A 27,409-nucleotide genomic window follows, 5' to 3' on the forward strand; every position below is an offset into this window, starting at 1 on the left:
CCATTCCCTCTCGGCAGCTGAACAGCGTGGTTTCACACAGTATCATACAGTGTGCATTGGTGGCCTCGAGTTTATCCCCAAATAACACTAACAATTTGTGTTTATGTTACATATAATATCCAGCAACCAAAGCTTTAAGTGCTTGTTTTTCAGTTTGTTAGCAGCTCCTCAATGGGGTAGTAAGGCTGTTCTCATTTAATTTCCATACTTATACCTATATAGGGAGGAAGGTTGGGGTGGTGGACAGGTCAAACAAAGACAGGACTTAGATGCAGGAGACTGGGGTTTGTGTCCCATGAAAAACCAATATGCACTACCAGGTTATTTAAAGTTACATCTATATGTTAAAACGCATGTTGTCGAGTTACGTCAAGTATGTAAAATTATGTCATGATATCTTTACTAAGCCTGACCTAATCAGTAGAGATGCTAAATTGTAAGATATATATTCTTTGTAAGATTGGTAGTCGGACCAAACAACCAACCCAAAGTGTCGGGGAAAATGAGACAACAGACAACAGTCAATCATCATTCTCCGAAAACTACCTTTGTATTAGTATTATCAAAATAAACGATAGCTGTAAATGGATCGTGCTAACCACGATAGATAGCAGCTAGTTTTAGGGTGAGCCCCTTCCTCTCATTCAAATATGGCTCTGGCTCTAAAAATCCAAGATGGTGATGGCCAAAATGCTGAACTCAAGGCTTTAAAATGGCAATCAACAAACCAATAGGTGTTGTCAAGGTGGTTAGAGCTATCATTTATGCAGTCTATGATCATGATATGTCAAATGTAAGCAAAATTATATTTTAAACCATGTTAGATACAATTAACTGTGTTCAACTCTTATACATTACATGAGACAGCACTCATTTCACACATGTAAAATCAATGCCTAAATAACTTCTTTTGCACATTTTCTTTTAATTCTAGTGTGCTTGCAATCATTAATTTGGAGCAGTATTAAATAAGACTTTATGATCAATTCCATCTGACCAAATGTTAATATACGATAGAACAGAATTATTTCCCAGCTTTGACCGGCAGAAATACATTACTAAAAAAAATATATATATTTCTAATCGTAACACACAAGACATTCTACACCCTGGCTCAACCGGAAATACTAGTTGTAGAGATCATCATAAGATATACGAAAGTCAATGCTGTCAAAAGAAAACAGAGTGAGTGGGATATTTTGGTCTGAAACAGTAAATACTTACGGTAAAAACACTTCCATCACACTCTCAAAAATGCATCTTTAAAAATAACAGCTGAAACCTCTCCACCACTGCTGTGTGCACTATTCATCCAGATTCTCCATTGGAGAATTAGCTTCAGCTGTGCTCACTGGTAGAACTAAATTCCCATCTCCAGACCCCTGTGTAGGAGTTAATAGCACAGGATGCTAACTCCCAATGATAATGTCATGGATGCAAAGGGCTGATGTGAAGCAAACAAAGCACCTTCAGAGAGAAGCTCTATTACTCAGCTTGGCAGGGCCCCAGCCACAGACAGCCTCTCCAGTCTGCATGCCAAAGTTTTTCCTCGCCCCCATTGAAAATCAGGCTGACAGGCCCGAGTGTCCCAAAGTAAAAATGACTCACTCCACTGACCTCAACAACACAAACAAACAGCCAGGAGATCTGAGTGGGAGAGCACAAACGTGACTTCCACTTTGCCCAGATAAACAGTAGATGAGTCCTGATACTCATAGTTTTGCTGAACAGAAGCCCAAATTAATAATTGCGTAGGGTAGTGATTAAAATAAACATCTTCACATGACCAAGAAGTTAAAAGTAGGCCATCTTACCTCCAGAGTGGGGTGGTGGGCCACACAGCAGGACCACTCCTTGACCTTCACGTACCCTCACCGGACTTCTTCTCTGGGTCTTGAAGTTCTCCAAGTCTGTAAAGCACAACACAAAAGCAATAGAGCAAAAGTCATAAATGAATTCTTCACAAAAGCTATAAGCACACAGGGCATGCCCAGTTGTTTACAGAAGTAAAAATGCACTCCAAGTCATATCTGTGGCTGCTCAATAATTTCGTATCTGGTTAGAACAAAGCTTCACACCAGAGTTCAACACTGCCATATGATGCAGAACTTTTGCATATTGTCATGAAACACGCTATGTTTGCATAAATTTAGACAAAGTGCTGTAAAGAACTAAACACTCCTGACTGGAGCAGAAAGCAATTCCTCAAGTATAAGTCACACATGAGTGAATTTAATTGGAACTGCGCATTGTTATCACTTTCTGTGTTTCATCCACTGCACACAGACCAGTAACAATTAAATGACTAAGACTGAAACATCATTTGTATGGAGACCGATTACTTGTTGACAACCTGCTGAGAGAAAGCAAATAGAGACAGCAATCCTTGAACACTTTGCTTTTTCTTGCCTGCTGTGGCTCTTGGAGATATCGCAGGCAGTGCAGCCATATGCGGCTGCCATATAATGACATAATCAAGACTGAATTCAAAAACAGGGAGGAAGAATGCAAAACTGACACCTCCTGTGTACAAGCACAGCAGGATGAGTCTCTGCATAAATAAATACAGTACGTGATCTTTGCAGACCTTGTGAGTAATGGAAAATTGCATCCAGCAGAATGGTATTACATTATCACTATTGAAAGCAGCTTTCTGTCTGTTCGCCGTGATTTAGCGGAAAGCTTCTGTATGACTTCACAGATTAATGAGTAGATCATTAAGTTATTTTCATATTTGATGCGGACAGATTGTGTGGATGCTTCAGTGGCCAATTCTACAGCTATGGCTGATCCATGGGTAACAATTGCATGAAGCCTCACTGTGCATGAACAGACTGGGCACCATTAGGGTCCCTCTGGACCTGCAAGCCATCTTCACTGTAGATCCCTCTAGAAGTGATTAAGCTCCAAAGTGAATGTGAGAAATGTATTAATTTATCCTTTTCATGCCGTGTATGCCGCAAAAGCAATCATTTTTTGATCTTTGACGACATTCATGTAATGCCATGCTTGACTTCACGTCTCAATGTAGAATTAGACAAGTTTTTTGCTTTAACTTATCTTTATGAATTGTAAGTTGACAGCATAATGAAATGGCTGTAGAAAAATGAAACCATTGATGCTAAGATTGGTTCCCTATGAACCTCGCTTTCACTGTGCTTTTCACTATTCAATTCCGTCATACCACCAGGTATGATCTCCTGGGAAAAAGAAGGTCTTGATTTACGGCGCAAAATAAGTGTGCCACCATTGCACAACCAAAACAGGAAAAGGATAGTGCTTTGTTTTTCCCAGTATTTATCCCTCGTTACCAAACGGTATCAGTATAAGTTCTTTGCAGTCACTATCCCCTGTAGCGGATATAGCGGATGGTGAAGCACCCATAGCAACTGTAGAAACTCTGACTGGTAGGTAGTTAAACTCAGAGGAAAATGGAACACAATTCAGTTGTTTTGCTACAGTGGCACATAAGTTCAATAATGTAACTGTGTAAAAAAATAAATGAATAAATGAAATAAACACCATAAAAAATGTCATTTAAAAAAAATCTTGCTTCTCTCAGCCAAATTTCAAACTGAACTCAATTTGTAGATCCATTTCTCCCAGATATTAGCTGTCAGCATTAGAAATCCAAAACGACAGAGATAAACTTTTGTTGGATAATGAAAACATTAGATTAATCCTAATTCATCTTTTTTTATTTAAAAAAATTGCGATTACACCAACAAATTATAAACAAGACTAACATCTACAGCCACGCTAGCAGCTGTGAAAACCTGCACTTTGATGCTCGGGCAAAGTTTTCAACAGTTATTTAATGTCCTCAGTTTCCAAATGCTTACTTATGTTTTTACACAGTGACCCAACTTTTTTGTAAATGGTGTTTTTATATCTGGTCATTTTAGAATCCATTCAGTCATCTTTACATTTTAATTGAATTATGAATAAATTCATTTATTAATACTTCATGTTCAGATTCAGTTTATCGGCTATTGGAAACTAAATTTTTGTTGCATAAGCTCCAAACCATATCACTTGCTGGTCAATACTCTAAATCAGTCTTATATTCAGCCAGTATACAAAATATCAAGACCCAGAAATCAAAGCAGCCAAATGAAAAGCCATAATTAATTTTATGATTTAAACTATGTTTTTCTTACAGTGGAATGTCTGCTGTGAAAAAAGGCCTTTAATTGTTGTGACGTTTCACTCAGAACTGCATAAGTCACCAACCTGCCAGTGATGCTACAGAAAAAAGCAGGTGATCACTAAAGTCAGTAAGATCTGTCCTCTAGGGACCCTGAATGTCTGTGCAAAATTTCAGAAGATCCACTTATGGCGGAACAACCAGCTGACATTGAAATCCCTGGAGCCAAGACACTAGTGTCTCTCAAAATGAGTCTTTTTTAAGTTGCTCTTTTTTTCCAACTGCCTCCACATACTCTTGGCTTAGAGAGCAGGCAAAAAAGCTATCTGGAAACATATCACACTATAGCTGCTCTGGCAGGGCCACCAGCCGCTGAGTCACACAGTAACGTCCCTGCAGCTGCAGTAAGTACGACTCTGAATGGTTTGATGTTGTGAATCCTTCGGTTTCAGTAAATATCTTGCACACCGATGTCCTCTGAATGTTAATAAGAAATAATTTGCTACCTACCGTAGGTCAACTGTGGTTTCAGATTTGCTGCAAAAAGATTGTGCTCAACTGTTATATAGCCAAACATTTTGTGTGTAGAATATGTGGGTGGTTCCTGAAAAAATCTTTACATCTTCTGGTCAGTCTGCTCCCTGATGGTTTGCCTCTTTGTTTCTTTTTTTGTTTTCTCTTTTTTTTTTGTTTTAACTGTAATTAATTATTATTATTATTATTATTATTATTATTATTATCATTATTATTATTTTATTTTATTTTATTTTTTTAAAACACCGATTAAATTTAGGACCAATTTTACAATGACCAAAATTAAGGGAAAAAAAACATGAACTGACATCAATTACTTAGAGTTAGGGAGATTTTTTTTTTTTTAAAGTTACCAACTATTTCAAAATTTTACAATAAAGTCAGAATGAATTTGCAATCATAAATTTGCATTGAAATCATACTTCCCATTTCGCCAATCTAGCATTTTAAGGACTTAAGGCTTTATTTTGAAATGAATGCTACGCTATTCAAGACTTTTTACGGATCCACAGGAACACGACATACATACCCACATACGTAGCATGTATACTACATACATTCCAAAGAGACATATGCATAACATTTTTTAATTCATCTACCTTTAGGTATGCTTAGAATGCATGTGTTTTTTATTAAAACAATTTCATATTACACAAACATTAGTGTTGATTTTTTTTTAAATCATGAATAGAATAGAATTTTAATTTACTATCAGTATACAAGCTGCAGTAAAGAACACCCCCATCTTTAACAAAAAAAAAGAACAGACTTCATTTACAGGTGAAACTGTCGCCTCTGATTAAACTGTTTGCACACTTACTATGCAACTCCTTTTATCTGCTTTTTAACACTATGTGAAACAGCTCACGTAAGGCGTCTGATCCAAACAAGCACCTCTGTTTGTGTGTGTGTGTGTATGTGTGTGTGTGTGTGTGTGTGTGTGTGTGTGTGTGTGTGTGTGTATGTGTATGTGTTGTTGCTGTAGGGAACACAAAGTTGGGATCGCAAAAGAGTGCATCACATCAAATATTTTACCATAATTACAAAGAAAAATAGAGCAAGATACTGGGTGTCTTTGGCCCGCCATGCCCTTTCCGTCAGTACGCACTGTGAAGAACATACAGCACTAGATTTAACTCTTTTCTAAAATCAGACTCACACATTAGAAAATATCAGAGTTGCTCAACTCACACTGAGAGTGAAGCTCTCCTGATCAATATTCCTTTGGAGTATGGTGGGGCGTAAATGAGCTAGACACACTAAAAGCCAACAATGCCTGACAACCCAAGCTGTTCTGCACCCCGTGGATCATCTTATCAAGCCTATCACGGCTCTGCACCTCCATGTGCTTCTCCATGGCAGAGTTCAGGCTATTTTGAGTGCTTTCAGATCCATGAAATTGGATGTGAATTTGCATTTTTTGTGCTAGCTACATCAATGTGACCCATTGTAATGAATGAGAAGCGATTGTAGAGAAGAAAAATTGAAGCCATTCTGTTGGAGTGTGAGCTTGAGGGCAATTTGTGATTTGGTTACATTTGTCACCTTACCATTGGACAAAAGGCATAAAGAGTTTTAAAAACTTTCCAAAAGGGACTTCATTTGAAATTCTCCAGCTATGGTATAATTTACCTCCATTAGGAGCTTATTCTGTATTTCTAATATGAGTTGACCAGTCCCAGCAGGTTTGGATAGAATATAATCCTAAAAAAAAAACGATGAACCTTAGGCTTTTATTCCCAAAATCAAAGAACACTGTTAACAAAAATGTCTCATTTTAAATTTTAAATACCACATTAGTACAAATGGTAATTAACATCAGGTAAATGTGAAATGGTTTCTCTATTACTACTTTCGGAACATGGTGAACTTGGTATAAACTCATGGAATTAAAGCCAAAGCTGACTGGATTTGGTCACTGGCTTTTTAATGCATTTTGTGATTAAACGTCAATGCAAACCAGCTGGTGGCTCAAGATGAAATACTGGAGTATTATCAAAGTCCATCCGAATCCAGTGACCAAGGTTAGCATTGAAACAAAGTGTTGGCTTGGCAGGGTGTTTAACACTGCCATCTCTAAAGTAATGAATACAGAGAAACAACATAAAAAATAGACAAAAATGGCAAAAACAGAATGAGTTTTCAAAAGAACCATCTCATTTTTCTTTCCAAACCAAACATGCATATATCTGTTTTGGAGCTGCAAGGTCGAAACAGCCAAGGCTGTGTGTGAGTTGCCAGTGGGTCCGTCACCTCCCAGCTGCAGTCAAACAGTAAATGGAAAGAGCCTTGGAACCAGTTTTAATGCAATGATATTCACTGATTTTTTTCATCTACAGCGACTAATGCCATCATTCTATAAAGCCTTTTTACCTAACCATTTACTTTTCCTCAATTACATAAAAGGCATGAAAGTGCATTTTAATACATCTAAAATTCAGGACTTTCAATTGAGAAATGACAGAGGCGTTGTGCAAAGATATAGGGTTGTTATTGTCAAGGACATCTTGGATTTCTTGTTCTACTATTGTGTTATCTACACACTTTCCCGGTCAAATTATACTTTCACTGAAGACCAACTCTAGTTCTTGGGCTAACTGTGCATCTTGTCTGACCATTCGCCTTATCTGGCCCTATCATGTAGCTATGTCAAGCTAAACTATATTTTACATTTGTTTTTACTCTTGTTGATATTGTTTTTTGTTTTGTTTTTTTTTTAACTCCTGGCGTCATTTTATAGGGCTGTTTTTTTTATGTTTTTATGTTTTTACGTCGTCTGCACTGAAAAGCTCTCCTCCTTGATTGAAAAATCTATCCTAATCCTACACAAATAAAAAATACCATCATTATTATCATCCTGTCTCAGTCAGTGGCAATGGCAGGAGAATGTGTAATACCTAACATGTATGTGATTAGCGTGGGAGGATAATGGAGAGCCTGGAGAAAACTTACACATAGTAAAAATGGAAAAAGCACAGAAAGGACAAAGGCCAAGTAAAAGCTAGAACTTTTTTTGTCAGGCTAACGACTCAGGCGCAGAGGCATTGAGATTATTATATATACATTTTATATTACATGAACACTGGGATCTTTCCAACCCTGGTTAAAGCTCCTATACAGAATTTTCACATCAGCTATTTACTATCATAGTAATACATACACCATACACATGACCAACTCTAAGAAAACAGGCACTGTTTACCAGCTGCACTGCATCACCTGTCACTGCAGTCAGTCAGAATTCATGGAAATTCAGCTTGATTTTTTCCTTAACAAGTGACAACTTTATTCAGCTCTACAATTTCTACTTTCTGACAGAAACAAACATACACTGAATTGGTCATTAGACATCTAACCTCAAAGAAGCAATTTGGTTTCGGGGGGGAAAACAATGAAGGACAAGCAGTCCCAATAGAAAACTCTGACATGCAGCCAAGCACAATAGCTGAGTCAAAACCTTTTGTAATTATTTGAGAAGGAGAAAAAAAACACTTGTTCTGTGCAGCAAGGTTTGATAAAACCTTTCTTAATGGGTAAATCCCAAAAAAATAGACTGTGAGAAATGTATTGTATCCCTATTCCTTCAAAGTACACAGTATGTGGGATTTTAGATGGAAAACTCTGAATTTTCAAGATAGTTTGTTGAACTCATTGACAGAGTAGATGTTTCTAAAGTAAAGTCTATTGAATTGCGCTATTACCATGATGTATGACTTTTTCTGAAGCATTTATCTACTTTTCACAACTGTCCATTTTAATGCAATAATAATGACACAGTTTTAAGGTGCAAGTCAGTATTCTGACCAAAGGTCTCCTCTTCACTTGAATACTGGAAAAAAAATGACTATAGATGCAGAGGGAAGTGAAAGGTTTACTAATCACAAAGTAAATATATGTCAACTTTTTTACTAGCTACACAAGTAATTAAAGTTAAATGCAGGTCACCACTGTAATCATCTAGTTGTCATATGTTGTGACCGGGGCTTGATTATTTTTTTGTTCACCAGCCACTGTGGCAAGTACTTTTCCAAACTTAACGGCCACCAAGCATTTTCCATAGACACAATTTTGTTGATGAAAAATTACATTTTATTTTATTAAAGTTGACTGTGCTGTGTGCTAATGTTCTTAAAGATCTAGATTTTAAATCTAAATTTCAAATGTGAAGACCCCAATCAAGACTACATAAAATGTGCAATACTAGTCATCAAATACTCAGCTCCTCTAGTATGAAATGCATATTTCTTGTATCAAAGCTTGATATTTAATGTCCATCTGTAGGAATCGACCAACTATAAGGCTGTTTGACTATTTGGTATGATATTCAGCATTTTAACAATTATTTGATTCTCATTTAAAATGTGATAACTGACTAAATAAATTAATTTAAAAAATGTGCTATTTTGGCTCATACTGCCACTTCTGCTTGATGTAACTTCGGCCGTATGCGTGGTTGAAAAACTGTAATGAGAGGAAGAGGGAGTGGCATGGTGCATGGACCTGGAGAAGAGATGCCAACTACTGTATGCTTCTAATGTCAAGCCTTGGTCGTTGCCATGAAGGGAAAAAAAAGAATAAATTAAGTATGAATAATTTTATATTAAGGTTTTTGAATGTGGCCTTGAGTGTCTGTTATAATAGCCTAAAAAATAATCAAAATCCTCAATTTCTAAAAAAGTGATTCATTGAATTAAATTAGTCTTTTTTTAATAAATCAACCTTATTTGATTAATGAATGTAACGTATTGTGCAGTTAGACTCTTGATAGATGGCCGTGTTAATCCAGGTAATTTCTCCCTTTGTGTGCAGTAAGTCGAAGACCAAACAGTTTTTTTATAACACAGTGAAAATGTTATTTTTGAAAGGCTAGGCACCATCAAATATGGATTAAAGAAATTTGGAAATGATTTCATCTTCCTTTTTTAAATAAATTTTGGACTGGAGTTATTTGAAATTCTTGGATCGTACAAGCTGGAAACAGTCCTACGCAGTCACCACTGAAATCTCGCTCTAAAAACAGTACAATACTTATATTATTGGTGGGGCCTAATCTTTATCTGCAACAGTGCAGAAATACCAGGTTTCAACAGAATGAATAGACATGCAGCGAAAAAACAAGAAGAGCTGCGTAACATCTAAATGTTAATTTAAAAAATTTGAGTGTCAGTGTTATGAATGACAGTTTGAACTGTTCGTATAGCCTAAACGAATAATACTGGTAGATGGTAAAAAAATCCATCAACTCCCCCGTTCTTTCTCAGAGATGCATCATGCAGTGAACCCCTAACAGTGAGTGACACATGACATTTGAGGAGCGATAAACATCAAAGGGGCCTAATTCTTACAGCGCGCTACTGCTGATGTCTCCTGACAATTACAACACTGTTGTGAAGTGCTGCATTCAGAAAAAGGCGGCTGCCTCCCTCCCTAAAAGAGGATTTGAAACCCAGATTGAGCACTTAGCATCACAGTGCTGACGATAAATGTTATTGTCCCTTCCTCAGATGCTCTCCAGCTCAAAACAGACTTAATTTTCACCCCGAGGCAAAAGCAATGAATAAAGTGTACAGAGCTGATGGAAATGAGAGAAGCAAAGGGAAAATAGGGGGGGATAGAAATCTTGCAAAGTAATTACACAGATAAGACAGTTAGGTTAGACTAGCACCAATAAGAAAAAAAATGCAAATTATGTGCAATTACAGGACAGAATCTGATCGGAGAAATCATGAGCACCAAGATACAAGGGAGTTGCATCCCGCATTGCTTTCATAAATACAGCTATTTCACCCTTCATTAAACACTGTGTTACCCTGGTGGCTCCATAAGCAGCACAGCATTTAGTCTGTAGCATGTTCGGTCTTCAGGACAGGCATCCTGTATTGCTTTGCTTGCATTGCAGGCCTTTGCAGTCTGTTGTATAATGTTGCATCTTGCATGAGTGAAAACCCTTACACTTACACCAAAAATATCCCTTGGAGATTAGGAAAATCAATCTGGCTCGATAACCAACCAGATTATTCCTTCCAGCACTCCCAGCAGGCGAGCAGAACCTTTTAAACATTTAAGTCTGTATTGTCAACAGGATCAGGGCCCTTTATACTTCCAGAGGTTTAAACCCCTACCAGATGGTAGCAGACACTGTTATATCATCCATCCTCCAGAGGATTAAAAATGTAGGCTATCCTGACTCTTATATGTATGTGCTACACCTCGATGCAATACAAATTTGATGTTGTGGGACATCATTAGTTGGTTCAAATCTTAAGACATTAATCTTGTTCAGCACATCAGCAAGGGCTTCCATGAATAAATCCTCAAATATAGATGGTTAAAGTAGGTAGTGTTTTTGATAATGAGCATGCTGAAATCACTGTTGTGCATTTGTATTTTTGCAGAGACCCCAAAAGCATTGTTTTCCTTGTCCTTGTATTTTCTTAATTAATGGCTTTTACCTAGGTCTTTGTCTCACACAGCTATTACAAGACAGAGAGAGGTGCAAGCTCATTGGTGTTTGCAAGAGCATATTGAGCTACTCTGAGTCAGAGTCTGTTACAAATGACATGATACTGACTCTCATAACAGGCTGCTCCTCTATGAATTATTCCCTTGACCTGAGACCCGCTCAATCACAGAGCACACTTAATTAAGTTAAACCAAGAGCAATAAATAAGATGTATGACACATCAGCACTGATGCTTGTCCTCATCTGTTGACAAAAGCAGCGGGTCCCAGGTCAGGCCCGGGCTATGGATGAGACCAATCACGATGACATACAGTTCAGGTCAGGCCTCGAAAAATTGATAGGAAATGTGAATATGATCAACAGCCTGCTGGCAACTCATGGCACCAATTTGCACTATATGCTGAAGATTTAATGTTGCTTTGTGACAAAGAGGCACCAAATCGTGGCTAGATGGATACCTCTGGTGCTCACCCTGCCAAGGATCATCTCTGCGTCCTCTATGGCAGAGAAACAGACATCAGAATTCAATCTAGCTGCACCATCTGTTCACAGATATCAGGGCTGTCATTTGATATAGGCTGCCCATCAACAGTGGAGGCCTCAAGTTCACCTTGCCATCAGAGATGCCTTAGACTCTGGTCTTATAAAATGTGATGGATGGAGGCTGTAAAGCATCAACTCTACAGGGTCTGTCAAGGCCCACCAGACAATCATCACAGGGCTGTGAGAAGTTTAACAGAGTAAACATCAGCACTGCAGCTTTAATCAGGGTTAAAGGATAAAAACATAGCATGACAGGAACATGGGCGATTAATTTGTGTTTTCTCATTATTAACTTTACCAGTACAAGTCTACTGTAACAGTCTTTTGTCGCTGGTGGTTTTTTTTGCTAGAGAAGATCAGGTCTGACAGCAATTTCTACAGAATCCTACTGGGTCATTATACTTTCAGCGAACCAGAACGACTGATGTTTAATGAAACTTTTACTTTCTAAAGCAAACAGAAACTGAACTGAACTCAAAAGAAACAAAGTTGAATTAAGGTGAAATAAACTCAGCTAATGTGGTATGATAAAACTGAAAGTGACACAAATTGCTCAAGACGATAAAACCATTATATTTTTGTATACAAAAATGTCTAACTTGCATTCTGATTCAGTGCCAATCCACTGGAGGTGTCCCTTGATTGATATGACATATTGTATTTTCCGTGTCCTGAGTTCACATCTGAGTGGCTATCTTTGCCTAAAAGATGCGCTTTGTCTCATAGTGGCACTTCATATTGACACTTTAGAAAATCTACAGTCTCAGAACATATGATGAGAGATACTGGTGAAGTGAAGGGCTTGTGAGAAGAATCCTTGTCTGCTTATCTCTCTTTAGAAGATGCAATGAGACATTCCTTTTCTCTGGCTCTTTTATTTCTCCAACTGTTGTCTCTTGTCTTTTTCCTCCCGTGTGTGTGTGTGTGTGTGTGTGTTTGTGTGTGACTCTCTTGAGCCACAATGCTCATTAGAATGCACAGTTTCGATTGGCTTAGTAATAATCATGTAGAGTAGCTTAGGGCATGCAATTGGTCTGTGAGTTTCCTGGTCACTAACCTTCTTGTACAAATGCTGCGGTGGTTTAAAATTTTAGGACTAAATAATTTAGCATTTTAGCATTACACTAAACCGACATCAAAGAACCACCGGCGAAGGCAACAGTTTTGTTGCCTGTGTCTTGTCCAAAAAGTTGCACTGACCACACTGCAATTACGACAGTGGACAGCCAACTAGCATGCACGCTCTGCACCTGTGTGAGAGGAAATAACAATCCATACTAGCAGGCGGCTATAATCTGTTTTCATCATTCAAAAATGGAAACTGAGAGACTGGCAGGGTGGATTCCAGACACTTGTTAGCCAGTTAGTACCTCATCAACACATCCAGATGTTGTTAGAACAAACAGTGCACTAGTGAACATTAACACAAACAATTACGAACCACTTCTACCAAAAAGCTCAAAAGCTAAAAATGTAATTTTACCTAATTTTACCGGGTTTTTTTTCCCATACAAAGCTTTAAAATTTTAACAGGCTCAGTGGGACGTTTAGTGTTACAGTGGCATTCACATAATATAGTAAACAAGCTAAAAGTGCTAACAATGGGTTGTAAATGTGCAACAACATTTTTTACCAACACTTGCTACCAAACAAAAGCCAGAGACTGTATCGTATCAATTCACCGTATGCTGCAAATTGACCATCTAAGACAAAACACAACAGCTTGACTGGAAGCAATCTCTGTCAACTAAGGGGTCTCCAAATGATGATTCAAATCTCCGACTGTCAAGGTGTAGCCCTATACCACTCATTCTGAAATAACCCATTTTTTGGTCAAAAACATTATGGACTTACATGCAATGTGCAGGCTGGCCTCTCTGCTGACAATGGTGCCGAAAGAGTTGGATGCAAGGCACTGATAAATGCCAACATCTTCCTCTTTATTCAGATGGCTGATGTGTAAGTTTCCTCCCATGAGAGAATAGCGTGACCCTGGTCTGGGCTGGATGAAGGAGTCATTGAGCTTCCACCTGTAAATACAAGCACATGATACACAACAAATATCAGAAAGTTTAGATGTCCTATATTATACCATTTATCAGACTATTTGTTACTGATGCAAAAAGTCCAATTAATGTAAAATACGGACTACCCGGCGGTCTAAACTGTGACCAAACAGCTCTCATTCTGGATAAAGCAGAGAGAAATAACACAGTTTAATGTGTCTTGCAGCAAGACCAAAAAAATGAGTATAACTGGAAACAGAAGCAATCAGTAACAGTCATATCAAAAGACTGTTCATTTCTATTCAGGCTTTTTCTTACTTCAAACACATCTCATACTCACATATCAAATACTCTACATTCCTCTGACATTTCCCTTTTTCTTTTCAGTCTGTTTGTCCATCAGTGACAACCGCATGAGGGAGGCCCTTTCACCATGAATCAAATAACAACCCCCTCCAATCATAATGATTATCAGACGGGAAGTTCTGAGCATCAGGATGGCTCATACAAAATGGCCACATGTAAAGCGCAGGATTGTGCTGCTCTTTGACTAAACTCTTGTTTTGAATAATATGGGAGTCCAGCAAGATGCAACTGCCAGCAATCAGCCTTTAACTGTGAAAGATGCCTGTGTGGCTTGATTTAAGAGACTTGATGTTGTTCTCTGCATAATTAAGGCCTATAGTCTAGAAAAACCTGCTGAGTCGATGATGCCAGTTATACCAAATGTAGCATGTGACCTCCTAAATGATGATGTCGACTACAAGTTTCTATTCACTGTGAACAGCACAGATTTTACAACACATTAAAAGAATAAAAAAGTGTTCTGCAGAAAACTTTTCTAAATGTTTGCAGATACATTTCATCACCACAGTAGCTAACTGAGATTGTCTTTGTCATACCCGGGCAAAGTTAGTGTGCAAATGGCACTTTTTATTCTCAAATTACGGTCAGAGAGAAAGAAAAAGAGAGAGAAAAAAGAGAATAAACAAAGACTAACAAGAAAAGTGACACTTAGAAAAGGAGAAATAGCTTTTCATTGACGAAATAAGGGACAATTAGGTTGAATGTTAGCTCCCTGGTCTTGATTACATTTTGAAAGCTCTGCGAGAAAAAGGAAGCTTGAGGTTTTTATTTCTGACTTTCTGTCTCCTTTTTCAGCGGGAAGGATTAAGACAAAGACAGCGGGAGGCAGGGTTGAAGAAGGGAGAGAATGGAGGGACATATGCAGCAGAGCGGTGCTCAACAGCAGATTGGCTGATTAGATTGATTTAGTGATTTGGTGTTGCAGCTGGAACTGGTCCAACAGCTCCAGATGAGACAAATCAAGGGGCCATGGTGACAACTTGGAGTGGGGGCTTTATGTGCTAGCGGTCATTGGGTATTCTTAGACAAATTAATTTGTCCTTGGCGATCCTGAAATGGACCTGCGTTCATAAGCAGCAGTGGAGAGCCACTCAGCATATGGTGTCCTGCAGCTGAACCTCTCAAAGACCCAAAACTCATTTCCAAAGCTGGCACAAATGACCTTTGCTAAAAAAAAGGAAATTGCCAAGGGGACGACAGCACTATGATGTATGCTGACTGAACTAACAACACAGCAATATGTCCATTTGGAAATATAGGACCCATCATTAAAGGGATAAAAGTATGATATTATAACAGCTTGTGATCAATCTGAAGATCACTTCTTAATGTGGTATATCAACTGCCACAGTTGGTGGCACTTGCTGTAATTAAAGAGCTCATTAAAGCAAAATTTGATTTGGTATGGAGCCGGGCACGCTCTCAGAACTTGAACTCAGAAGGGCAAAAAAAAAAAAAAAAAAAATCGCAGATTTGAACTCATAAATTGGTTTTTATTATAAAAAGTAGGACTATCTAGACAGGGAAATAGCGACTGATTGCTTAATAAGTATTCCAGCCGATCCAAGTGATAAGATCTTGTACATTCATTTCAATTTGTGCCCATTAGGCATAACATCAAGGATCTTCAAGCTACATTAACGGCCGCATATGCTGATGTTATGAGGGATCGTTTCAACCTATTACACATTAAATGCTTGGCTTTGCAATTTGCATTTAATTACACTGACAGGAGTACAACAGCCATGTGGCCCCATTTGATAGATTATGAATTAATAGCTTGTGCGCTTGATGCACTTTAAAGCAAATCATTGTTTGTCATTTGTTTTCATTTGTTATCATTTTAGCGGCAGAGGAACTGGGCATCAATTTGTCCCAATTTGCTGCTCAACCTCAGAGGGCCAGCGTGCTGACGAAGGACAATGACTGCCAGCAGTTTTTCTGCGCCTCAGTCCATAACGTGAATATAAAACATGTAGTTCCGACCAAACAATCTGATTGGTCCACAAGACAATTTCGAATGTGCTCAAATCTGCATGACAGCACACCTTCCTTATCACTGAAAGTCTTAGTCCACAACTTCTTAAAAACTGCACTTGCATAATATCCAGATCTGCAGACATGTTCATCAGTTGAGTGACAAGAAGCAATTCAAGGAGGTTTCATAAAGACTTGATAACGTAACGTCAAAACGCTCTCCACTGGAAACTACAGTTGAAATTATGAAAAGTAACTCACTAATGGTGTAAACTATAAACTAACACAAAAATGACAAAAGCCCTGCATAAACCGCCATGTTCTTAACACACACATTATAAACACTGACAAAACTGACATTTGCATTTTGGAACATAAAATTAAAACTAAAAAAAATTAACTGCAAACTAAAAACCTACTTGCTGGAGTAGTAAACTGCGGTTCATTACATATAGGATTCTACTATCATGACTGATTGTTTTCCATTTATTAGTCAAACTGTGTATTTCCATGGAAATGGGGATTACACTTCCAAATAATCTTTTTAATTTTGAGAGCTAATTGCCCCAAAACATTAATACATTTTGAATATATATTTTGATTTTGTTGGTAATAGTTGTATAATCTCAATATTACACTCGAAGTAGTGCTTTAACGTCATTTGAGCACTTCAGTGATGCTTGTAGATATTGGCGCAAGTGCCTCCATCCTAACCACATCACTGTCATGCTCAAATGACATCACAGCAGATCCTCCTGGGTGATATTGCTTATTTTGAATCATGTTTATCATGTAGTGATATTTTCTGAATCAGATGCCCTGTGGCAATATCTATGCAGCCTTAAGCGGTGACGCTGCACATAAAATGTAACTGTAGCAGGTCTTAAGCTGCGATATGGAAAGACGTCTTCTGCCACATCATTTCTCGTATGTGAAAAGTACTCCATTGGTGTTTTTTTTCCTCGCCATCTTCGTCATGAGAGCAGGAGAGTTTTGGTACATGATTCTCTTGGGTCACTTGATCTTTCCAATGGTCAGTGATACTGATAACAGGAAGCTCTCAAAGTGAATCCTACAGCCGATCAATGTTCATCCGCCAATGCACATATACAATAGACCAACAACAGAGGCTAATTAGTTTATCATTGTCAAATTAACCATGACTGGCAGTTACGCCAAGTGCTGCAGGCAGTGCGCAGCAGCGAGCCATAAGGTCCACAAATCCCTGCTCTTCCCAGGGCAATAAATCCAGTCTCAATTGGTTTTTAGTGCATATCTTTCATTTGAAAGCTCTGAGAAAGTTCTGCGTAACAAAAACGGTGTGAATAAAGCCATGCCTGGAGGTGTTACCTGTAAAAGGGCGGAGGATATCCCTGGGCCTCACAGCTGAACACCACCTCTCTGCGATTCTCACCAGGTTGAAGGGGAAACACCACACTGCCAGGTTGTTTGGTGAACACGGGCCTCAGCAGGACTCCACTTCCTAGGTGGAGAAGCAGAAAAACTACATCAGCTTTGATGTCCAAGTGAGCACGAAAACCAATTCTCACATTTTTCTGCTGGCGAGTAGATATCGAGGTGCTTACAGAGGAAGGAAGCAAGTGGAAAAACAGTGCAGCACAAGAGAGGGTTAAAATCTCCATTTAGCATGGTCCTGTCAGCCATGTGAGCAGAGCCCATCAGCATTTTTTTATGTTTGTCATAAAAAGTTCCTAGGTCCCGGAGGTACTGCATAATCAGCTGGTAACCTTCATAAAACTTTAACGCAAACATCTGAATGTACAGACTTGTCAAAGACACACTGCGCTGCCACTGAGCTTCAGCACACTTCCATCTAAACCATTCAAACTTATCAACACTTTCCAAGAGGATGTCATCCGATGAGAAATTTGAAATCAAATGCCATAACAAATACTGAGAGTAATGTGGTCTTATTCTAAAATCGTCCCCTCTTATTTGTGCCATCAATGCACTGCCCTTTGTGACTCAGACGGAGAAGAAAGCCATAATTTCCAAAATTGGAGGAAAATACTTGAGTTGTTTTCCTTCCTGAAATACCAAATCAAAACAAATTCTTTTGCTCTTTCTGAATTGTTTATATTCCATCTCCTCATAACAAAAAAAACATCCAAACTACCCATCATTGTTTATAATGCAAGTTTGCAATTTTACAACAAATCACCAGTGTGGCTTGCAAGTATCTTTGAACGACACTTTTGCAGTGTTTCTGCACTGTGCGTACACTGGCTGTTATCATAATTATTCATAATGTGCTGGAAGGAAGGAAGGAAAAAAATACAATATATACAGCACAGTAGGGCTGCTGGATTATGGCAAAAAGAATAATCGCTATTATTTTGATTGATATTGAAATCACAATTATTTAACATGATTACTCACTGGCCTCCAGAACATCATGCAGTTATTGAGCATTAACTTTGGTGTTTATTTTTAAACACTGGATGTCCTTTAACTTTGATTAGGCCTACAAGTCAACTGAAAAACAATGAAAGCTTTGTGGTGCAGCCATGACTGTAACACATCTTGCATTACTGTACTTTGTTCACATTCACATAATAATAAAACCAAACCCAACTAAATATAATTTAACAATGCATAACAGTTACTGTATCAATAACAGCAAAATACATTTTGAATTGGTATCAAAGATTGTTTCACTAACTCAAGAGAGACTCACCAGACAGACATTTCTCCAATATCTGTTTAGAAGCAGCTGGGAGTGTCACTACAATGAGAAAAGCTGGTCCACTTTAACAGTCCACCTTAAGGGAGCCTGGTCTGTTTCCGATGGGAAGGTAACTTAGCTTGCTAACTTCGGGGCTAACTTCTGTTACTTTAATCAGCGGCTGGCGAGCTAGACATGGGAACGCGTCTCGAGCTTCCTTATAATACATCCATGGTCTCGAGTCTTTCGAAATGGTAGCATTTATTCTCTGACAAACAGCCTCAACTGTTCATACGTAACACAGCCGCGTTTCACGTCATATTGTCCGCTCCTCTCGCTGCACTATCACTATTATCACTATCACTATCACCGGCACATACATGGATGTATGATAAAGAAGTCTGGATACAGCCGTGGGGGCGGGGCCTCATTCATTCCTATGAGAGCTGCTCATTGTTGTATTGTTTGCTCTCCGCGCTTGTGCTCGTCGCCGCTCGTGGTCTCGCTGCGCATGCTGTCTGTATCCGAAATGAGACCGCGAGGTTTCAAACCCACCAGAAGTAGCACGCTGGGACTTGCTGTTTTCAACACGTGCTAAAACTAGTGTTCGGCCTTTGGAGCACCATTGATCTATTATAAATGTGGAGGACGAGGAAAGGGTGCGCTTGATTTAAAAAAATAAAAGGCAAAATAGGAGCAACATTGTAAGACGCGTCATGCTGCACATGATCGTTTTATCTCGATTACCTTGTTTTGAAAATCAAGGAAAGCCAAAATCGTAATCGAAATTAAAATCCGATTAATCGCCCAGCCCTATGGCACACAGTACATTAATTAGTACAGTAGCTCTAAATTCACACAGTGATATTATTGCATTGTTGATTCATATTCTTTGCAAGAACAAGAACACAAGAAAACACAAACAACAAAGACAGCAGCATGTCTAGTGTGACATCCATTTCCTAGTTAATTACAAAGGTACAATAGTGGATGCATGTTTCGCAGGCAAAGCCCACAGTAAGAGTGACCCATGGGGTAGTCAGCACTTCATTGGAATAAACATTTCTTTCTGTGACGGAAGGGGAATTCATTTGGATTTGTCAGAATACATTTGCATTTCTGTAATGACACAGAGGATGGAAGACTGTAGGTAGAGTAACTAATTTGTATGAGAGGCAGGTATCCTTCTCAAGTCTGTGGCACCATGGGAGTACAGGTTTATCCTCAAGACTCAAAATAACTCTCTGAGAGGGTGGGGATGTTTGACAAGGGACCTTGTACACTGATTGTTCCTCTCCACAAGGATAAACCTCTCAGAAAGTTACACAGAATAAAAGGCCGCCTAATTATAATCTTTGTTAGATGAAGCGTGTCCCTTGAAGCAGCGTTGAGAGATGATTGATTACCAGAAGACACCTCTTGTAGAGTCCACACTCAAACACAAATCCTTGCACTTGTTGTACACAAACTTGGAGGGATGATAAAGCCTGCGGTAAACATGAGATGAATCACTGTGCCTTATTAAATTGATAAATGATTCCAGTTATCAAGTCACAAACATTTGCATTCAGCATCATTTTTGAAAAATGCTTAAATTGGGGCAATTCAGCTGGCAGACCCAAAACATAATCCAGCCCTTTAGTTATTAATTAGCACTTTAACTTGCAGCGATTCAAAAGTCAGAACTCAAAGACAAATCATTAGATTGAAAATATGAGTTTCATCCAGAATTAACTTTTATACAAACAGCACTGCATTTTTGTGTTTGTTCCATCAGGTAAGTTTATTCTCCCACCTGAATACAAGCTCAATCCATAGGCGATCTTTTTTTATAGCCCTGTTAAATACTATATTATTTAATTAACCTTCACACAGAATGATACAAAGGGACACACACATACAAGAAAATCATTAAATCCCCACTCCTCTTTGTCGGTTACCATCACGTATGTATTCTAATTATGTGTGAGACACCGACTGTTGTGGGTCAACATGTGACCTGCACAGATGGGGGATTTGTACAATACATACATACAGTATAAATACAACCCATATAAACAGACATTATACTGTGCTGGTGCCACAATTATTAAATTATACCCTTCCAGGGTGGCAATTATAAGAACAACAGCTTTGTGTAATAAAGGTTATTATACTGAAATAAATGTCTTCTTGTATGCCATTGAGTTGTATTTATGCCTTATTATTTACTACTGTGTTGTTGCAGTAGTTTTGTGTCCCAACAACTCAACAAATGTGTGGAAACTATAAAAAGAAAATGGCTCATCCTCAACTTATTTTCATGACCACCTGATTACGAATGTGGGACAAAATGTTGTTGAAGCACAGTAAGCGATTCATGGTGCTTATTTAATGTGTTGGACCTCTCACTTATCACTTGCACCCTGCTGTTGCTACGCTTAAAGCACAAACAACCGCTCAACACAACAACTCGCATTACCCCTTCTGCACTCACAAGCAAACACCCTAATTGTGCTGAACCATGTCTGTCAGAATATTTTTGCATAACCTTGGTGTACATTACACTCTTAATCAATCCCTAAGTGGACTGTAAAGCACAAACCTAACTCAGTATTCAATTAACACAAAACTAATCAACATAGATATTTGGGTGCAGCCCATTTTCTCAGTTAAGGCAGGGCTGAACTGACCTGATCTTTAGCAGCACCATCGCAACTGTTATTATAATGGTGAATAAGTGTCAGAATAATGGGAAGGGATTGAGCTCCGGAGGCTGTGCCTGGGGACTCAGTTCAAACTGATGCAAACTCTCTGAAACTCTTTCGTTGCCTTCACGGGAATGAATGTAAGATGCGGTAGGGAAAAGTGGAATAATTTTTAGGCTTGCTTTCTGGTAATCAAACACAGGGATGCCACACCAGACTGAGATCCACCGAACGAAGACACAGAGGGAATTGTCTTTTTTTTTCCAGTAAGATTTCATTTTGGTGGCATACTTGCTGGCTTAACCAAACTGAGGATGCATTCTGGAAATACATCTGGCCATGTTTAAATTTTAAAATCAACACTGCCACTTCAGTTGACAGACTGTTTCCCCTTTTAAGATCTTAAAAGGAGTCAAGAAATCATGCTGAAACCAGAATGTCAGAATCTGATGGTAGGTCCAACACCCCAGAGCAGGGAAAGCAAAATGATGAAAAAGCGCTCTATCACAGAAGTGCACTGATCCAGAATCCTAACAGGAAGTTGACTGCACAATGCCGCAGGACAGATATGGAGGTCATTATGAAAGGGTCTTTAAAAAAAAAAAAAAAAAAAAAAACAGGCCGCCTCCACTCATATCTGTCACCTGCTGCCAGATGGTGATATGTGCAGCCGTTTTTCGAAGGCTCCTCAGACAACACAAGACTCAGCATCGGAGCACAAGTGGAAGGCAGAGGGAGCTGTTTAGGAGGCTGAATTAAAAGCTAATCTCAAATTCAATACTAGCTGACAGCAAATGAATTCCTCCAGCTTACCTCAGCATGAATAAACAGGCACATGGGGAGTCGGCTGTGGGGGAGGTATCGGCCGTTTGTGAGGTCCCAAATCCATTCGTTTCAGCTCAGGGTTTTATGCATCAAATAAAAAAAGCCAATCTTGCTTTTTAAAGCATCTTTCCCCTCTGTCCAGGCCGATAAGGTACACCTTTAAGGTCTCTCATTCAGGGGCAGCAAATGTTACTCCAGAGCAGAAGGAAGGTTTGGGTTGTTTTGAGCAAAGTATAGATTTGATCACATCTCGTCTACACATTTGAAATATCTATGGAACTTGTTTTCTTCAAGGTCCTTTAAAATCAGAAACACTGAACTGAGTAATAAAAACCATTTATAATTTACCAGTAAACTGTGAAAAATAGTGAATGGTGCTGGACATATCCAGCACTAAAGAAGTAGTGAGAAGATATATTAAAACCACATAAAAAGAAACAGCCCAATAGTCAAACTAATACAAAATGTTCCAAGCCATTCTTTACAGCTATGATTATCAGCTAGGGTGTACTGTACTGTACTGCAGACTCTCGCTAATTAACTTAATTACATTTTCAGCGACACAGTCTGTACGGAGAGGAATGTGGCCAACACATTCCCAACCAATATCCAACCATGTCACACCATTCTCAGGCTAATCAAAGCCAGTGCATCTGAAATTCAATAACACCTCTTTGTATCCAGGGTATCCGATGCCATGTTCACTGGGGAAACACAGAATTGATTAGGTCTAACTCCATATGTGGGAACTGCAAATTAAAGCTATTTCTTGTTATTGTTCTCTCTGCTGAATGTCTACATAAACCCGGGAACGTATTGCTTCTGAGAACGCCATTTGTCATCTAATTGTGGTAATATTGCAACCGTTTCCTCCTCAAGATTGGTTAGAAGGTTATTTGTCACTTACCAACTGCTATGGTCTACACTAATGGAAACATTCATCATGGTTTAAAACTGACTGTACCATAATGCTTCCAACCACCATAACTTACATCATGCCTGATTTGACTATTAGTGGTTTCCTTTCTTTTTTTGACAGTGTGGATTCATGTACTTTGTAAATGTCTCTCACAAAATCGAACATACATCTCATAATAACTATCCTATATATTCTTTTTGTTAATATATTATATATATACATATTTATTTTGTTAACCTGCACAACACACACTTTTACACTCAATAATGAAGTCACTGTATGTGTGAATGATTAGTGTGATGCTGAGATCAAATGTTTAATTCTTGCTGATTCCAAGGTGCCTGCAGCTTAAGGCAAAGTAGATTTAAGACTATTTAAGACTTTTTAATGCCACTTGAAATTAAGTTTATTGTAATATAAAACATGATGTTTTTTCATCCAGAGAAAAAGTGAGATTATCGACATCAGATGTTGATTACATAACCCTTTTAGAGTGGACCACATAGAAGACAGTAAACATATTATATTATTATAAAGGTATCTATTTGGCTAACCAACAATAATTGGAAATATCTGCTATTTCTGGACAGTTTTCTGGGTGATTTTGTGTTTGTAACTCCGCATGTGAGAATTTAGGAAAAGGATGTTGTATTGTATATGTATGTAAACATTGTACCTATTGTTTTACAAAACAACGTCAGAAAGAAACAAAAAAATTAATATTTTTAAAAATATTTTGAAAGATGAATTAAGCCAATTTAATAACAATTAAGGCCTTATTTTTAGATTAATGAATACAGTGCCTTTTAAGACTCTTTAAGGAGCCGCGGGACCTCTAGATTAATACTACTGTTGAAATAACCTGAAACCAACACTATTTATAAGCAACCTTCACAACTGCTACATTCTTCTTTTTTTCACTGGAGCAATGCATATTAACACTATATTATGAATTCAAGCAGTGTGACGAGGAACTCTGCATCTATTCTGCGCTGAGCTCTGCACGTCTGCAATTTTTTCCAGGTCGCAGATAGCTAAAAATTATTCAACTTTGGGTGCAATGCTGCTGCCGCCCATCACTGTCCTTTTTTACCCAGCAGTCACAGCAAAGGAGGGGCAGTGCAAATACCACAAAGACGAACCGTTACATCACCGAACAACAACAACAATGAAAGAGAAATTAATACTGAACCCACACAGACCAGTGGGTCCCATCTCTCTTCCTAAAAGAGAAGATACTGCACCATGTGCAAACAGACTTATTTCTGTGGATATTTTATAGAATAACCAAATGCAACCAAAGCATCTCAGCTAAAAAAAAAAATAAATAATAATAATAATAATAATAATAATAAATAAATGGAAAAAAAAACTCTGTTCATCTTATTGTGCCTAGTTGCCCTTCTGTAGTTTGCATTTTAACAATAGACAAGTATCTAACTTGTTTTAAAACTGTGATGTTATGTTTACTTAATATTAGCCTAACAATAGAGCTTATCTATAGCACTACAACCAAAATATATTAAGAGGGCTAATTAACGAAAACAACAAAAAATGGTGGGTAATAGCGCATATTGCGCTGTTGTGCCACCCTTAATCACAGCAGGGGAAATTCCTTTGCCACGGCAGCCCTGCTGAATGAATATCAATCTAGTGATAACAGCATAATTACTGTCCTCTCTCTACTTATAAGATAATACAGGTAAAGTGTCCACATTAATGTTCAGTAATCTTTAACAGACCAGTAATTGCATCTATCAGGAGACATTGAAATATGCCAATAAACGCCACTCAAAGCAGTGCTACAGGCTATATAATGTATCCAGACACAAATATAATCACTGTTTAATTAATCGTTATGTATTTACAAGAAATAATACACCATGCACATTATTATGCATCTATAATTAACGTTACACACTGTGTACGCAAACACATTTAAATTGGATGATTTTTCATTTCTGGATGAAGAAAAAAAAAATCCAGCCAGCTTTGGGAGGAAGATTCACTGGGGAATATTCCACATCTTCACATATACAGAACTTCAAAGACGCAATAAAATCCTTGCTTAAGGATTCCTAAAAGGCTTTGCCATGTTCTGATGAATCAATGAGGGAAGTCAATATTTGAAACTCCAGTCGTCTCTGGGATGCACACGGGGGGGATATAGAGCAAAGTAAAAGTAGTTCCAGGAGATTATAGTGTTGGCCAGAAGCAGCCATTCATTTTCACTCACATCACTAAGATGTGAACCTGCTTTAAATCAACAGAACAGTGTGTGTGTGTGTGGGGGGTGTCGTATTAAAGGATTCGTAGGTAAACATGTATTTAAGTCGGCCCTATATACTCCCCTGCCGATATGTACATTTAAAGTATTTATTTTGGTTTGTGTAACCATTCCTTCTGTTGTGATCCTTCTCCTATTCACACTGGCTGTGAAGAAATCTCTTACAAATGCAATTTGAATGTGTTTCAAAGTGATTGTAGACAAAACCACAGTTCTCTTTCTGTGCACCAATGCACTCCATCATTTAACCAAAGCGAATACGACAGTTCAGCAGTTGCAAATACACAATACATGAAGCTATCTTCCAATTTTTTTAAAAACAAATTAACTGTTTTTGTGACTAAACATAAGAGGACATTAAAATGTTAAATCACAATTACAGTGACCAAAATGATCACAGTAAGCAGTATTACAGCAGTATTATTAAAATATGCTGAAAATTATTACTGATACAAAAACTCATTTCACCAAGTTATATTTTTCAAAATTAGCAGCACTTTGCACCTTTTGTTTGTATAAATATTAAAATAACAACACAGCCGATACCATATGTAAACATTTCAAAACTATATCAAATGCAATAATACTGATTTGTTTTGCATTCGGTCAGACAGTGTTTAGAGATGTTGCCCCTTAAGCAATGCTTTTCTTTCTTCATGTTACATAGACAAGTTTCACTCGAACTAAAAACCAAAATTCGACTACACTTCAGACTAAGTCTTTGTGGAAGGTTTGACACTGATGCTTGACAGTATTTGCTGTGAATTTTTCAAAGCACATCATCAAACACAGTTCTTATGAGAATTAAAATCTGAAACGGTAATGTCAGAAATTTTACCATGGTTTATTGTGAAACCATTTAACCATTTCATCCCTGTTTGTAACTGTGCCTTCCCTGAAGCTATGCAAGGACACTGTCTGGGGAAACAACTACAAAAAAGGGAATTTTGCACAAAAATGCCCAAAACTTGAAGTTACCCACATGATCTGACCAACTCAGACTGCTGAAGGCTTATTTTAGCTTCAAAACTTTAAAATCCATTTTTACCCCGAATAAAAGACTGAGGATGTTGTCCCTCATGTATTACATCACTTAACAACCACTATGGACAGGAGAAACAGTTTGAGCAACCAATAATGCCCATATCACACACAGACATGTCAGTATTGTATCAAAATAGACTTTTTTAATACACCGACTGCTGTGTAAAGCACAGCAAAAACTCATTTCAGCTTTGTTGAACACTTGGTTGATTGGCCAATCAAAAAAGTCTAAGCTGAGTTATTTCTGAACACTAGACATCTAATCATATCACTCCACTTTCAACAAGTCCAAGAGGCTTTGTTGATTTTTTTCATCAAATTAAACACCTAGACCTTGTGCCAAAAATGTATTTCTTCTCAGAAACTGTTGACACCCACTCAGCTAACCATGGATGATTTTTTTTCCCATATTAATTTTGAATTGTTCTGAAAGCACAACACAATTGATTGCTGGTTAGAGCCTCAACAGCAATCTTACTGGATTTGTTTACATTTCCCTTTCCAGTGTGGCTAAATTGTAGCCTTTCAATGCCAACTACAGATGTTTTTCTGATTGCACTCCTGCCAATTATTTTTAGGCAGATGCTTGTATATTCATTAAGCTTGTAGTAAAATGTTTTGAAATCAATATTTTGCATCAAATGATTTATGTTTTTGGTAAGTGGTTGTGAAGTAAGAGGGAATATGTACAGCGAGCTTCACAGCCGGGGCTTAGTTTTTCCTAATGACCGGATTGCTGTACACTGTCTCTTTGATATATTTTGATGTTTTTGGATACTGCATTGTTAATTGAACAGAAATTCACCCTTGCCCAGTCTTTACAGATAATGAGTTACTTTATATAATAAATGAAGCATTCTTGGTTATGCACCTTTGTCAAAACACTCTGCCAGCCAGGTTAGGACTGTATGACAAAACCACTTCT

The 27,409-nt window shown here is 38.1% G+C and overlaps 1 protein-coding gene across 1 annotated transcript in view; it reads right to left on the reverse strand.

The window, feature by feature from the left end:
* Window positions 1-27,409, reverse strand: part of cntn3a.1 (contactin 3a, tandem duplicate 1) — a 103,203-nt gene that overhangs the window by 63,075 nt on the left and 12,719 nt on the right. Inside the window, exons 3-5 of the mRNA XM_042491562.1 lie at window positions 17,387-17,519; window positions 13,542-13,717; window positions 1,815-1,910 (exon numbers count right to left, since the gene is read on the reverse strand). Coding sequence (XP_042347496.1) covers window positions 1,815-1,910; window positions 13,542-13,717; window positions 17,387-17,519 — 405 coding nt within the window. The remainder of the gene's footprint in view (window positions 1-1,814; window positions 1,911-13,541; window positions 13,718-17,386; window positions 17,520-27,409) is intronic.

The sequence above is a fragment of the Plectropomus leopardus genome, chromosome 8, assembly GCF_008729295.1.
Source record: "Plectropomus leopardus isolate mb chromosome 8, YSFRI_Pleo_2.0, whole genome shotgun sequence".
In the NCBI taxonomy this organism is placed as follows: Eukaryota; Metazoa; Chordata; class Actinopteri; order Perciformes; family Serranidae; genus Plectropomus; species Plectropomus leopardus.